We start from the raw sequence: 16,449 nt of genomic DNA, 5'->3' as shown, positions 1-16,449 counted from the left end.
TTGATGCAAACCCTCCATGGCAGATCCTTGAAGGCTTCTTGAAGCGTATCTGGAATAAATATACAATTGATAAGTTATCCTTCTTGCCGAATGGGGTTTTTCTAACAAGATTTCACACTGAAGAAATGAAACAGGCTGTACTCCAAAGTGGCCATTTCCTTTTTGATAACAAACCATTGGTTATCAAGGAATGGCAACCAGACGTGGAATTGACAAAAGAAGGGATAAAAAGTGTACCTGCGTGGATTAGAATGCACAAACTACCTTTGAAATTTTGGGGATTAAGCCTCAAAAAGATTGCAAATCTGGTGGGCACATATATTAAAAGTGATACAGCTACAGAACAAAAAACCAGGTTAGGGTTTGCACGAGTAATGGTTGACTTGAAACTGGGACAACTTTTTCCAAACAAGATAAAATTCATGGATGAAAAGAAACAACTAATAGAGATTGAGATTGAGTATGAATGGAAGCCAACTCTATGTACTAAATGTAAACAACTAGGACATGAGACAAAAAACTGTAGGAAGGATAAGACAGTTCCAAAGCAGATACCTGTGCAAAAGATCTGGCGGCCAGTGCAACAACAAAATCAGCAAATTCAGAAATCCCTGGTTCAAAAACAGGTGACCAATGTTGATAAGACCCCAGAAATAAGACCTGCTATGACTCATAGAGGATTAGTGTCCCCAGTGAGATTGGTCAGAATATCAAGGCCACATACTAACATAGAGTCTTCCTCTGGTCAGAATTCTCCAACATACAAAGAAGTTCTGAGTGGTACTACCACTCCAACAGCTTGTCATGGTTTATCTAGTATTGATCCCCTAAACTTAAACCCATGATTTTTGGATTTTGGAACGTTAAAGGGATGAACAGGGGGAAGCAGGCTATTATTAATAAATTTATGCATAATAATAATGTTAGTTGTTTTTGTTTACTTGAAACAAAAGTTAAATCTTGTAATTTGAATAAAGTTCATAATAACGTTTTTAAGGATGGGAGTGTTATTATAAATAATGCCTATCATAGAGGAGGCAGGGTCTGGGTCCTTTGGCAACCTCAGATGGTAGATATTCAGTTCCTGGAATATGATCCCCAATACATTCATATGCATATAAAGGACCTCTTACATCAGAGGCAGTTCTATATAACGTTTATCTATGCATTTAATGGGATTGGAGAAAGAATAATCTCTCTGGACAAACTTAAGGAGAAAGGCAGTTCTATATGACTTTTATCTATGCATTTAATGGCATTTAATGGGATTGGAGAAAGGGAATCTCTTTGGACAATCTCTTTGGGGGGAGATTTCAACTGTGTTTTGACTGGGACTGAAAGGCTTGGGGGACCTGTCTCAAATGCTGAAGCAGATCCTTTCCAAGCTTGTCTGAATACTTGTGGCCTCACTGACTTGAAAGCTACTGGTGCTTATTATACATGGAATAACAAGCAGCCACCTGAAACTAGGGTTTATAGTAGGCTAGACAGAATGCTTCTCAATCAAGAATGGATACATAGTTTCCCTAATCTTTTTGCAAATTTCTTGCCAGAGGGAATGTTTGATCACACTCCTTGCCTAGTGAGTGAGTCTCCTACACTAGGCATTAGGAAAAGATCTTTCAAAGTTTTTAATATATGGAGTACAACCCCTGGATTTCTGGAGTGTGTAAATACTAATTGGAGGAACTCAGTCTATGGTACTAAAATGTATAAGGTTGTTAGGAAGCTCAAATTGTTGAAGCCTGTTTTGAGGAAGATAAACAGGGACCACTTCTCAGATATTGAAAATACAGCTGACATTTCACACACTAAACTGATTATCCTGCAGAAAGAGATGATGAGTAATCCAGGGGACATGGAACTAGTGAGGCAAGAATATGAGGCTAATCAGGCCTCAAGAGTACTCTAAGAGGATAAAATTAATTTTTTGAGACAAAAAGCTAAAGCCCATTGGAACCAGAATGGAGATATGAACTCTTCTTATTTTCATGGAGTGATTAAGGCAAGAAGAAATAAGCATTTCATTGCTCAACTAAAATATCATAATAATCATTTATGCAGAGATGAGAAGAGTATACAAAAGTCTTTCTTGGATTATTATGAAATGCTTCTGGGTTCCCAGGAAGATGTTACAAAAGTTAATCAGAAAGTGGTGCATGAATGAAAGTTGTGTACTGATGCTCATGTTCAGGTTCTGTTGCCTCCCATCACTAAAGAAGAAATAAAGGACATCTTTTTCCATATTCCAAATGACAAAGCACCAGGTCCTGATGGCTACTCAAGCAAATTCTTCAAAGATTCATGGGACATAGTGGGGGATGATATAATTGCTGCTATCTTGGATTTTTTTGACACAGGTCAGATGCTAAAACAACTAAATGCAACATTGGTTACATTAATTCCAAAAGTTACCAGACCTGAATCTGTACTCCAGTATAGGCCCATAGCATGTTGTAATGTTATTTACAAATGCATCTCTAAGCTTATTTGCAACAGGCTAGAAGGAGTCTTATCTGAGATTATTACTCCTAATCAAGGGGGGTTTATTCAGGGCAGAAGCATCATGGAAAATATTTTGATTTGTCAGAATTTGATCAAGCTTTACAATAGGAAGGCAGTGTCTCCTAGGTGTTTGCTAAAAATGGATCTACAAAAAGCTTATGACACAATAGAATGGGATTTTTTGAGACAACTTCTTAAAGCTATAAAGTTTCCCAAGCAGTTCAGGATATGGATTGATCACTGTGTAACAACAGCCTCTTACTCCTTAAACCTAAATGGAGAGATTTTTGGTTTCTTCAAGGGTCAGAGGGGTCTGAGACAGGGGGACCCTCTATCTCCCCTGTTGTTCACTATATTCATGGACTACTTATCCAGACTTCAAAAGTATACTACAGAGGATCCAAATTTCAGGTATCACCCTCTATGCAAGCCTCTAAGACTCCCTCATTTGATGTTTGCAGATGACCTACTCCTTTTTTGTAAAGGGGATGCTCAATCTATTCTCATTTTGATAAGAACCTTTGCCACTTTTTCTAAGTCTACTGGGCTTAAAATGAGCAAAGGAAAATTTAATGCATATTTTAATGGGGGTCAAAGACAGTGTTAAAACTGATATACTCAAGAGGTCAGGTATGGTGGAGGGGAGGCTCCCTTTCAAATACTTAGGAGTCAAAATTAAGAGTACCAGATTGAATGCCCAAGATTGCTGTAGATACCCGTATCCGTCGACATTGGAATTTATAGAGAACCCGACAAACACCCAATGATGATAGGACACATGTATTCTTTAGTTGTCATTGTCATTATTTGGAGCTCGTTTTACGATGTAGAATGGGCGTCGTCGATGAAGTATTTTATTAATTTAAATGATATTTAAATTAATGTTTCTTAAGTAAGTTCATTTTATTAATTTAAATGATATTTAAATTAAAGTCTTTTTAAAGTGATTTCAATTTAATTTATTTTATTTTGAATTTATTTTCCCAAGTTTATTTTATTGAAAATAAAATAAATATTTGATTTGAAAAATCATTTTGTGAGTATATTTGGTTTGAAAAATCATTTATTTTAATGTGTTAATTGATTTGAAAAATCGATTTGAAAATCGAAAAGAACTCGTTTGAACATGTGTTTTTGAGCTCGATTGTAGCTCGGTTTTTGAGCCCGTTTCCTTTACGAGTTGGCATGAATCTCGAGTACACTAACCAACCTAGACCACTACCCATCCAACCCCAGTTCGAACCCCATAACCACGGCCCAAATCCCACTCCAAAACAGGCCCCAAACAGCCCGCATACAAGCAGCCCCCTCTGTTTTCGCAGCTCAAACCCGAGTCCAAAACCCGCTCCAAACACTACCAAAACCCGTGCCCATTAACCCTAACCCATACCCTAATATCCTACCCATATTACCTTACCTTAATCACCAAGAAAACCCCCCATACGAACCCTAGAAAGCCCCAAAAGCTGCTGGACAGCGCAGCTATGCTCAACAGAGCCCGACCGCCTCTCCCTCTCTTTTACCCTACTTTAACTCCTTATAAATACCACCCCTTCACCATACATTCATTCCTCTAAGTTCTCCATACATCCTACCATCACTCACAAGCTTTAAACCTCAGAAACAAACCCTAATTGCCTCTCAAAAACCCTCCACAAAACTGACATCCAAACTGAAACTGTTTGTGTGTCCTCCTCGAAAAGCAACTCGTTCCCCCATCAAACCTCCATCAAAACTCGATTTTCTTGCTCCTAATTAACCACATAACATCCATCTACACATTAGATAAAGATTTACGAGCCAAATTGCCCTTGAGAGTACACGAAATCCCTCGAAAAACAGAGTGTTATACACTCTGTTTTCGCGGTTTATTCTTGTCTGTCCAGTTCTGTTTGTGCTCGTTTTTCGTGCCCAATAACCCAAAACGAGCAGGGGTTGCTTTAAGATTCCTGTTCTCCTCTCTTTCTAGTTTTCAAAACATCTTTCAAATCGAATTTTCGTCGTGAAACGAGGGAGATATCATCGTTTGAAAATCGCTGTCCAGAAAGTTTCAAAAACGCGTGTTTGCTTTGCTCTTCGTCGACGACGGCCTCTCGAGATAAAATCTACCATCGATTACGACCCAAGACGGTGTCAACGATACATGTAGGTTGAGGGTGCATCAAATCCTCTTCTTTTCCCTTTTATTTCGTTTGTTTTATGCTTTTTTTTTATTGTCTTGTTTTTGTTTGTTTTTCGTTTTGTTTATCGATTGTTCTAACTAATTATGAAACTAGTTTAGTCCGAGTATGAGTTAAAGTACCACCATGAACACCCGCGTTGACTTGAGATGGGAAAATAAACCGCTACTTCAGTCGGTCGTACACCCCCGTCTCATTTACATATCCTCGTGTTCAAGGTAGGGCATAAATAAAACGAGTTGTCTAACTTCGCTCTTCGCTTTCGACCCCCTTATTGTTTCGGCCAAATCGACATACCCTAGGACCCGTTGTATGTTAGTTTAACCTCTGATTGTTAACCTATGACGTATTTAGATGACATTAAATTAATTTAATAATCTAATTAGACACATTAGGGTACATCGACATAGCTTTAAAAATCAACTAACAATTTCAGAAATAATTGAACGCATCTTTCTCATCACTTGATTTCTCACTAGCATAGGAGTGCGTGATTAGCACCTTCCTATTAACACTCGACGAGTAAGCATTAATCTTATGATATCTGACCTAATTGGACCCTTAGGCCGTGTAGAATAACACACTTGCGCGTTTCTTCTCAATCGATCAATTTGTTTTATAACTTGTTTTCTAACTCGTTTTCTAATCCGTTTTGCAATCATTCGATCTAACTAATGAACCTAACTTAGGAACTAGGTTGGCCTTGTCTTGGCCGTGAGGGTGGCCGTTGGTTTGGGCCGTGAGTTGGCCGTGTGTTTTGTCTTTCTTATTTCGTTTCTCTTTCCTTGTTTGTCATTTGTTCTTTGTTGTTTTGTAGCTTGTAATTTATAGTTTGTTTATCGAGTTGTAATTTTCGAGTTAGTTTTCTTTTTACGGGTCAAAACCTCTTCAAAAAAACCTTAGTCTTATTTGGTTAGACGGTTGTTCCCCAATGCTTGTAGGAGCGTAGTAAACCGCATGTTGTTTAAAGCAACATGGCCTTTAGTTTATGCTAATGCATGCTTTGGTGCGTAGTCCTATGTCTAATTCGATGGGATTAAGTGAAAGCACGCATTACGAGGAGTGACCCAAGACCGTGTGTCATGTAGGCCGTGAGTCACCCCCCCCCCCTTGTGCACGGTTTTCTAGGCCAAACGGCCATGTATTGCGTCGTGTGTATAGCTTTGTATTTAGATCGAGTTGTATCTTTAATTTGTTGTTGTGTCGGCATGAAATGCCTGGTTTGTAATAGGTAGATCCCAACGGCTCCCCCTTTCCCCCTAAGCCTTGTTTGCTTTCGTTTGAATGTTGCTAGATCAATCAACCCACATGCTAAATTACAACTTTGACAAAGTTAGTATTCATGCATTAAACGACATAGAAATTGTTGTCACATGTTAGGGTTTAAAACGATGTTTGCATATCATATATCGTAGTAGCTATGACCTTGTTTGAAATCCGACACTTGACTTAGTAGAGGCCGTTATTGACGGGCGGGGTTGGGTGTCCTTATGGGCTTCCCAACACGTACCCTCACCCCTTACTCAAGATCTATGGTTTGTGGATCCGTCTAAATACCATTGGATTACGAGAGTCATTCAAATCGAGTGATATAGGGTACAAGTCTTTATCTTTAATCACTCGTAGTCGATTGGCTTTATGCTTTTCGATGAAAGGTGTAAAGTTGACTTGAACGGTTCCAAGTTCCCAAAAAACTTGGTGGCGACTCTAATATGTCTTAATTCGATTCGAAAGAACCTCGAGTCGATTATGCCTAGTGTGGATCCCGCGGGCGCAGCCTTCAGGGGCCTTGTCCATAGTTTGGCGACTCACTGGGGAAAAGAGGACTAGTTACACTTTGTTTCTAGGGTCTTTTCCTCCGAGGTGAAACTTGAAAAGAAAGTGTTGGAAAGTAAAACATTACTCATAGTGCTACGATTCATGCATAAACCCTTAAGGACTTGCCCGGGTCGTCTCAGCGTTTCTTCGTGATGCGTGGGGGGCGACGTCCCACTATGCTAGGAAGCTGCACATTGCTCGCTTCCACTTCGCCTCGCGTGGTTCTTGATGGTGGGGACGATCTTCTAGGTACTCTACCTTAAGACACCTTGCTATATAAGACCGCAAAAGGATGGAGGGCATAGACCTTCTTATAGAAGACTTGCCGAGACTTAGAGATGTCTAGGAGCATACATCCTTATAACATGAGAATGACAATGTGCAATTTGTTTTCCCAAGTCTTTTTCGAAATTTCCCATGTCCTTTTCAAAACCGAACTTTTGAAAAACTTACTTTCAAAATAGCATGGTTTTAAAAACGCGGAATGCTGCCCAAATAGGACTAGAATTTTCGGCCCAAAATGAGCTTTTATAGCCGGCATGCTGCCCATTTCAAATCTCATTTTCGAATCAATCTTTCGTTTTTTTCAAAACCAATCCAAAATGCCTCTCGAACCTCAACCAAGCATGAAATGCGTCAAGTCGTGTCCGGGTCATGGCCGTGTTAGGCCAGGTGTGTTTCGTTCTAAGAGTCTAGAACACGACCTTGTTGGGTCACCCAAGCTCACCTCTTGGGCCTTGAGTCATGTTGGTCGACCTTTTGGTCTAGGATAGTCCACAAAAACGTCCAATCTAGGCCATTTAGGGCGTTTCACCCAAACCTATGGGCTATGTTAGTCCAATCACGGGTTTAGTCACACCGAGTCCGGTTTATAACCGATTCATGACAGTTTGAGTCATGTCGTTTTGTCAAGTCTAAAATGAACCAAGGTCTAAATCCAACCGTGAGTCGAATCTTTGTTTAGTCAATCTCAAGTCGAGGCAAGTTAGGGTCGTGTCCTTAAGTGTGCAGGGGCTCTTACTTTAAATATTGACTCAGTACGGGGTTTTCTTGTAGAAAGGCCGCCAAAAACCCAACGTCAAGCAATAGAAGATGCTGTTAACAAGCTTACTGAGGCCGTGAACCTCATGATGACCCGCATGGATGCAATTGAATCTAAGCTGGGTGAACATTCCCCTCCATTTACCCCACCTCTGACCGATCTGGAGAAACGGTTCAAGTTCATCGAAGACCGTCTGAAACTCTCCCAGGGGAAGAACATCCACTATGAGAATGTTAGGGCCTATGCCCCAGTTCAGGATAAGTTGCCCACGAACATGGTACTCACTGACATCCCAAAGTTTAAGGGCACAGAAGATCCAGTCCACCATGTTAAGGCCTATAAAGGGTACTTAGCACTGAAGGGAGTACCTGCTGACATGCTCTCCGAAATTTTTGCCCAATCTCTGGATGAACACCCGAAGGCGTGGTTCTATAATCTTGACCTTAAGAACTTCCCTACTTTCGAAGATATCACGGTGGAGTTCTGTAAGCACTATGCTGACAATGTCGAGATTCAAACCAACATAAGAACATTGGAGGTGATGACACAGAAAGAAAAAGAAGGCTTTACTGAATTCCTTGCAAGATGGCGCGCTGAAAGCGTGAAGTTAGCCAAGAAGCCTGACGAAGTTGAAATGGTAGATAAGTTCGTAAAGAATCTACGACCTATTTACCGCAATGCTCTGAAATACCAGAATTTTGGCTCTTTCAAAGAATTGATAAGAATCGGGATGAAGGTAGAAGATGATGTCATAAGGGCAGAGGCTGAAAAGCCGAAGGGGTACCAAGGGGCGTCATCGTCTAAGGGCAAGGCCCCAGCAACGACCCATATTGATGAAGCCATCAATCTCCTAGAAGGGCAATCGAAGAAGTCGCAGTGCCAAACACCTAGGGCATTCACCGATATCGGATGCACTTATACATATGCTCTCCAAAGGCTCATAGCCCAAGGAAAGCTGAAGCCTATTGGTCCAACTCCGGACCCTCCCGCTGATCAACAAGGTAAATGGTATAAACCAAATGCCTACTGTGCCTTTCATCAAGGGAAAGGCCATGATACTGAAAGGTGCTATCGACTGAAGCACGAAATTCAAGACATGATTGAGAACGGAACGCTCCCGATCCCAGCTGTTAAACCCAATAACATCACCAATCCTTTTGGCGATCACGCCAACTTTGTTTCTGTCGAAGACAATGTCGATTATTCCCATCTTATCCGCTCATGTCACTTGAAAGGGGTGTTTATCGGGAAAATATTTGTGGATTGCTTTGAATTCTTGCCAAACCCGAAGAATGAAATTCAAGTCGGGAGTCTTGCTCTAGAATGTACTCCTCTCGTTAACGAAGTTAATAAAAGACAATTCGATTCACCAACTTTCATCACTAGCGTAGATCCTCAGAGGACTACCTCGGGATGGAGGCAAACCATCACGGGGATCAAGGACTAGAACCGAGCATCTAAGCTGACAGCTGAACAAGAGAAAGCTCAAGACCGGATTTGAAAAATTATGAGTCGGGATCTATTTTCTTATCTTAGTCGAGTCGAGTCTAGGACTTTCTTTTCCTGAAGTTGAGTCGTTTGTTCCGCGATGACCTAGGGTGTGTCCTAGGAATCGTTCCTTCGAGTCTGTTAAGCATCTGTCTTTCCAATCCTCAATCATTCCGAAGCATGATAAAACGCACAACACACTCAAGGGCATCCCTGGGGTAGAAATATGTCCCGTTTCAAAATGTAAGGTACACTAGGATTCCATGTTTGATTCCTTTACCTATTCCATGTCTGGTGGTAGAAAACCTCCATCTGAACCAATGTTTGTGACAAGCTTTTAGATGATTCTATGACAAACCCGGACTAGCTCCTTGTTTCCCCTATCGATGATGGAAGGCAAGCCTTTTCCCCAACAAAATCATCCCATCTCGAAGAGAGAAGATATCAACCCGTTCTAACAAGGAATTGTTAGTTCCTACCCAAATTAGTTGGCGAAGCCCAGTTTTCAAGGTGTATCCATTTATGACTAAGAGAATGAATAGAAGATCAAAGAGAGAAAAAAAAAATGAAAAAAAATGAAAAAAAGAAAAATGAAAAAAAGATGAAAGAAAAAGAAAAAAAGAAAAAAAAAGATGTTGAAGTTATTGCAAAAGGTTTTTGGTTGAATGTCGAAGTTACGGAAGCCAGAAGTCAAGTCAAGTACCTATAGTTGAAGTTCAATGGGCGAAGCCCAAAAGCTTAAGTAGTAACCTCTTTACCCCTAAGTCCTTCCTGAGACAGTTACAAGGGGATAGTCGGGAATTTTGAGAATCATTCCGCTTGTGTTGTTATACCTAGCCTTTAGGGTCCAGACATGGAAAGTTGAACCCACATCATTTTTCAACCCATTTGCACTCGTGGTTCATCAAACCCGAGACACCCATTCCAACAACATCAGCAGCCATAGCCCTTGGCCTTAGCACCACAAAACAAACCTTCAGAATGATGGTTAACCATTCCAACTTGTTATTACCAAGCTCCACATCCCAAAAGATCCAAGCCTTTTTGTACCAACCCTAGACACGGGATTTAACAGTACCTTACAGGCTAGAATGGGATACGACATGATACCTTAGGTGAAACCTTCGAGTGTGTACACACAATCAAAATGCCATGTTTATGCACCATGATCGAACTACGTCGGATTTGATTTCGCTCCACGCGAATACGTAGGCGATCCTTCGAATAAGGGATTCAATCCACTCATCAACCAAGTTGTCATCTTGTCGGTTTCTTACGGGTCTTAACCAAGTCCAAATGAAGCCACCTTTGTTTGAGTCGGTCTTAGCACTCGATGTAGGCTAGGATGAGGATATAGGTTCGGATGAATAGTATCAATTCTCAGAATGAGCTTTATCTAACGGTTTAGGCAAAGATGCTGAGTCACATAGATGTGGGTTTGTGTTGGGAACAAAAAATATGAAAAACCCGCTGAAAAGAAAGAAGGCGTGGAAGAAAAATAGTAAAAGCCCGCTGAAAAGAAAGAAGGCGGTGGCAAGAAATGATGAAACTCGCTGAAAAGAAAGGAGGCGAGGAGAAGAGTGACAGAATATTTCCAACAAGAGTGATGTGTGATGTCTAAATGCTTTCATAAGATCAGTCTGTGTTTAGTGTCGGGCGAAGCCAACGTTGTTGCTCTGTGATTTTAATCCACCTTGTCAATGCCAAGTGATCTTGATCCCCATGTGCCCTCGGGAGCACGCCCATGCCATACGATATCTCCATCCCAAGTCCGACGACCTTGTGATTCCCGTTTGCCATCTTTTGGCGCCAGAATGGCCAATTTAGATTTCTACCCCCAACAAGTCCATAATTGAATTAAAACCCGTGCACACTTAGGGTTTTATTTTCCTTTTTTGTTTTACGGTAGCGGGCTACGCCCACGTTATTTACGGGTCATACAAAGTGTCTGAGTCGTGTTTCATGCTCACCCATCAAGGTTCGATTTCAAAAATTTCAAAATTTCAAAAAATTTCAAAAACGTTTCGCGAATCGTGGATAGATGATCCAAGTAGTAGAATCTTTGCGGGTCAATGGCCCAATTATTCCAAAATTTCAAATTCAATTTTTGAAGGGTCGATGGCCTAACATACCAAGTGATGTCAAATATAAACTTCGGGTCGACGGCCCAATTATTCAAAATTTTCAAATTCAATTTTCGGGTCGATGACCCAGTACTTCAAATGATCCAATTTTAAGATCGATGATCCAAATGTGCTTATGTGATGATTATTGCTAGTACGTTCTCTGTGTTTCAAATATAGCAGGATATGCTTCAACTGGGGGCTCTAAAGTCTTCGACTTTAGAGCCATTGCAAACTGGAGGCTCTGAAGCCGTTGGCTTCAGAGACCATTATCAAGATGTAAAGGATGACATCCACTCAGAATTCAATTCAATACAAGAGTATGAAATGGAAGAATTCCGTAGCTGAAAGCAAATGATGAAAGCGGCGGCAACCTCTTTGGAAAGTCCCGTCCCATTTGGACACCTGCCAGCAGATGAAAAATTTTGGGCAAATGTCAGCAGATGATGAATTTTGGACAAATGCCAGCAGATGATAAACTTTGGGCATGTGTCGGCGATTCTTGCCGAACTACGACGCGGGTTTGATTCCGTCCGAAACGGATACGTAGGCGCCTAAGGATAAGGCTCAATCCACCATATATGCGATTTATGACACAACATGAAGCAAGAGTCAATCCCCAACGAAGTTTCGTATGATCTCTTCTTATGGTCAAGTAGCTTATATACGCAAGTCTAATGGACTATAAACGACCCGAAGAATCCTCAGGTCGAAAGGGACCTGGGGTATACTTTGACTTTCGCCTTGTCCAAGCCTCAGTCAAAGTGGGGGCTCTGTAGATACCCGTATCCGTCGACATTGGAATTTATAGAGAACCCGACAAACACCCGATGATGATAGGACACATGTATTCTTTAGTTGTCATTGTCATTATTTGGAGCTCGTTTTACGATGTAGAATGGGCGTCGTCGATGAAGTATTTTATTAATTTAAATGATATTTAAATTAATGTTTCTTAAGTAAGTTCATTTTATTAATTTAAATGATATTTAAATTAAAGTCTTTTTAAAGTGATTTCAATTTAATTTATTTTATTTTGAATTTATTTTCCCAAGTTTATTTTATTGAAAATAAAATAAATATTTGATTTGAAAAATCATTTTGTGAGTATATTTGGTTTGAAAAATCATTTATTTTAATGTGTTAATTGATTTGAAAAATCGATTTGAAAATCGAAAAGAACTCGTTTGAACATGTGTTTTTGTGCTCGATTTTAGCTCGGTTTTTGAGCCCGTTTCCTTTACGAGTTGGCATGAATCTCGAGTACACTAACCAACCTAGACCACTACCCATCCAACCCCATTTCGAACCCCATAACCACGGCCCAAATCCCACTCCAAAACAGGCCCCAAACAGCCCGCATACAAGCAGCCCCCCCTGTTTTCGCAGCTCAAACCCGAGTCCAAAACCCGCTCCAAACACTACCAAAACCCGTGCCCATTAACCCTAACCCATACCCTAATATCCTACCCATATTACCTTACCTTAATCACCAAGAAAACCCCCCATACGAACCCTAGAAAGCCCCCCAAAAGCTGCTGGACAGCAGCTATGCTCAGCAGGCCCGACTGCCTCTCCCTCTCTTTTACCCTACTTTAACTCCTTATAAATACCACCCCTTCACCATACATTCATTCCTCTAAGTTCTCCATACATCCTACCATCACTCACAAGCTTTAAACCTCAGAAACAAACCCTAATTGCCTCTCAAAAACCCTCCACAAAACTGACATCCAAACTGAAACTGTTTGTGTGTCCTCCTCGAAAAGCAACTCGTTCCCCCATCAAACCTCCATCAAAACTCGATTTTCTTGCTCCTAATTAACCACATAACATCCATCTACACATTAGATAAAGATTTACGAGCCAAATTGCCCTTGAGAGTACACGAAATCCCTCGAAAAAGAGTGTTATACACTCTGTTTTCATGATTTATTCTTGTCTGTCCAGTTCTGTTTGTGCTCGTTTTTCGTGCCCAATAACCCAAAACGAGCAGGGGTTGCTTTAAGATTCCTGTTCTCCTCTCTTTCTAGTTTTCAAAACATCTTTCAAATCGAATTTTCGTCGTGAAACGAGGGAGATATCATCGTTTGAAAATCGCTGTCCGAAAGTTTCAAAACGCGCGTGTTTGCTTTGCTCTTCGTCGACGACGGCCTCTCGAGATAAAATCTACCATCGATTACGACCCAAGACGGTGTCAACGATACATGTAGGTTGAGGGTGCATCAAATCCTCTTCTTTTCCCTTTTATTTCGTTTGTTTTATGCTTTTTTTTTATTGTCTTGTTTTTCGTTTTGTTTATCGATTGTTCTAACTAATTATGAAACTAGTTTAGTCCGAGTATGAGTTAAAGTACCACCATGAACACCCGCGTTGACTTGATATGGGAAAATAAACCGCTACTTCAGTCGGTCGTACACCCCCGTCTCATTTACATATCCTCGTGTTCAAGGTAGGGCATAAATAAAACGAGTTGTCTAACTTCGCTCTTCGCTTTCGACCCCCTTATTGTTTCGGCCAAATCGACATACCCTAGGACCCGTTGTATGTTAGTTTAACCTCTGATTGTTAACCTATGACGTATTTAGATGACATTAAATTAATTTAATAACCTAATTAGACACATTAGGGTACATCGACATAGCTTTAAAAATCAACTAACAATTCTGTAAATAATTGAACGCATCTTTCTCATCACTTGATTTCTCGCTAGCATAGGAGTGCGTGATTAGCACCTTCCTATTAACACTCGACGAGTAAGCATTAATCTTATGATATCTGACCAAATTGGATCCTTAGGCCGTGTAGAATAACACACTTGCGCGTTTCTTCTCAATCGATCAATTTGTTTTATAACTTGTTTTCTAACTCGTTTTCTAATCCGTTTTGCAATCATTCGATCTAACTAATGAACCTAACTTAGGAACTAGGTTGGCCTTGTCTTGGCCGTGAGGGTGGCCGTTGGTTTGGGCCGTGAGTTGGCCGTGTGTTTTGTCTTTCTTATTTCGTTTCTCTTTCCTTGTTTGTCATTTGTTCTTTGTTGTTTTGTAGCTTGTAATTTATAGTTTGTTTATCGAGTTGTAATCTTTCGAGTTAGTTTTCTTTTTTACGGGTCAAAACCTCTTCAAAAAAACCTTAGTCTTATTTGGTTAGACGGTTGTTCCCCAATGCTTGTAGGAGCGTAGTAAACCGCATGTTGTTTAAAGCAACATGGCCCGGTTTATGCTAATGCATGCTTTGGTGCGTAGCCCTATGTCTAATTCGATGGGATTAAGTGAAAGCACGCATTACGAGGAGTGACCCAAGACCGTGTGTCATGTAGGCCGTGAGTCACCCCCCCCCCTTGTGCACGGTTTTCTAGGCCAAACGGCCATGTATTGCGTCGTGTGTATAGCTTTGTATTTAGATCGAGTTGTATCTTTAATTTGTTGTTGTGTCGGCATGAAATGCCTGGTTTGTAATAGGTAGATCCCAACGGCTCCCCCTTTCCCCCTAAGCCTTGTTTGCTTTTGTTTGAATGTTGCTAGATCAATTAACCCACATGCTAAATTACAACTTTGACAAAGTTAGTATTCATGCATTAAACGACATAGAAATTGTTGTCACATGTTAGGGTTTAAAACGATGTTTGCATATCATATATCGTAGTAGCTATGACCTTGTTTGAAATCCGACACTTGACTTAGTAGAGGCCGTTATTGACGGGTGGGGTTGGGTGTCCTTATGGGCTTCCCAACACGTACCCTCACCCCTTACTCAAGATCTATGGTTTGTGGATCCGTCTAAATACCATTGGATTACGAGATTCATTCAAATCGAGTGATATAGGGTACAAGTCTTTATCTTTAATCACTCGTAGTCGATTGGCTTTATGCTTTTCGATGAAAGGTGTAAAGTTGACTTGAACGGTTCCAAGTTCCCAAAAAACTTGGTGGCGACTCTAATATGTCTTAATTCGATTCGAAAGAACCTCGAGTCGATTATGCCTAGTGTGGATCCCGCGGACGCAGTTCCCGAGGGCCTTGTCCACAATTGCAGACCCTTAATTGATAAAATTCTCACAAAAATTAGGATTCTTGGGGCAAGAAAACTATCATATGGAGGTCAGTTGGTCCTGATAAAGGCAGTTCTCAAAACTTTTCATAACTATTGGGCTACTATGTTTATTCTTCCAAGTGGGGTAATCACTCGAATTGAGAGCATTTGCAGAAATTTCCTATGGGAGGGAGGAGCAGAATATATGAGGTCCCCTCTTGTTGCCTGGGAAAAGGTATGCAAGCCCAAGAATGAAGGGAGGCTTGGACTCAAAAATGACGCAATCTGGAACAAAGCAGCTATGGGTAAGCTAGTTTGGTGGATATCTTCCAAGGAAGACCATCTATGGGTCAGGTGGGTCAATCAAATTTATACCAAAAATGAAACCTGATAAGGATATAGCCCTAAAACTGATACTAGTTTGTATTAGAGAAAATTATGTAAGATAAAGAGCACACTAGCAGAATACTACAGTCAACACCAGTGGACATCGCAAAAAGGTCAGGAATATACAATTGCCAAAGGGTATGAATGTCTCAGGGATAAAAGGAATATCGTGCCCTGGAATCATATAGTCTGGTCAACCTTAACTTTGCCTAAACATGCTTTTATCTCGTGGCTCTATCACCATAAAGCCATGAATACAAATGCAAAACTTAAAAGTTTAGGATGCTGTGAAGAGGATACATGTTACCTTTTTGGCAGGTCAAGTGAAACAATAGATAACCTTATTTTTGCTTGTGATTATAGTTGAAGACTTGTGGACGGACTGAGTCGATGGATTGGAGACAGCATGCCTACTCAGGATATTCTGGGTTGGAGACTGAGCCTGCATGGATCAAAGCTTCGAAAAGACTTCATTAACTCGGTTGTGAATGTATGCATCTATTAGGTTTGGCATCAGAGGAACTCCTGCAAATTTGAGGCAAGGATTTTGAGACCGGAGAGAGTGATACAGCTGATGATTAAGGATTTAAGATCAAGATTTTCTCGTCTTCATCCTCAAACATCAGATGGAGATGGGCGATGGATTAGAGCAATTGGTTTTCATTAAACGGTTCTGAGATCAAAGGATTTAAAAGATTGAAAGTTGATTTTGGTGTAAAAATCTGAAGGTTGATGAAAAGGGGAAAGTAGAGGAGACGGCATCTGATCTTTGTTGCTATTAGGTTTTGTTGAGGCCGCGTTTTTTTGTTATTGTTTTGTCTGATGAGTTTGTATAAGGATTGCTAGATGGGCTAGGCACATTTCGATCCGA

General features: G+C 40.6%; 1 protein-coding gene across 1 annotated transcript; it reads left to right on the top strand.

Annotated features, from left to right (window-relative positions):
* The first annotated feature begins 1,252 nt into the window (after positions 1–1,252).
* On the top strand, positions 1,253–16,055 carry LOC141617994 (uncharacterized). The gene is made up of 4 exons (XM_074435118.1): positions 1,253–1,903; positions 2,195–2,916; positions 15,228–15,426; positions 15,942–16,055. The coding sequence occupies exons 1-4, from the start codon at positions 1,253–1,255 to the stop codon at positions 16,053–16,055; spliced, it is 1,686 nt and encodes a 561-aa protein (XP_074291219.1).
* The last annotated feature ends 394 nt before the right edge of the window (positions 16,056–16,449 follow it).

This window comes from Silene latifolia, chromosome X (genome assembly GCF_048544455.1).
Source record: "Silene latifolia isolate original U9 population chromosome X, ASM4854445v1, whole genome shotgun sequence".
Taxonomy (NCBI): Eukaryota; Viridiplantae; Streptophyta; class Magnoliopsida; order Caryophyllales; family Caryophyllaceae; genus Silene; species Silene latifolia.
This window is presented reverse-complemented; position numbering and strand designations above follow the sequence as displayed.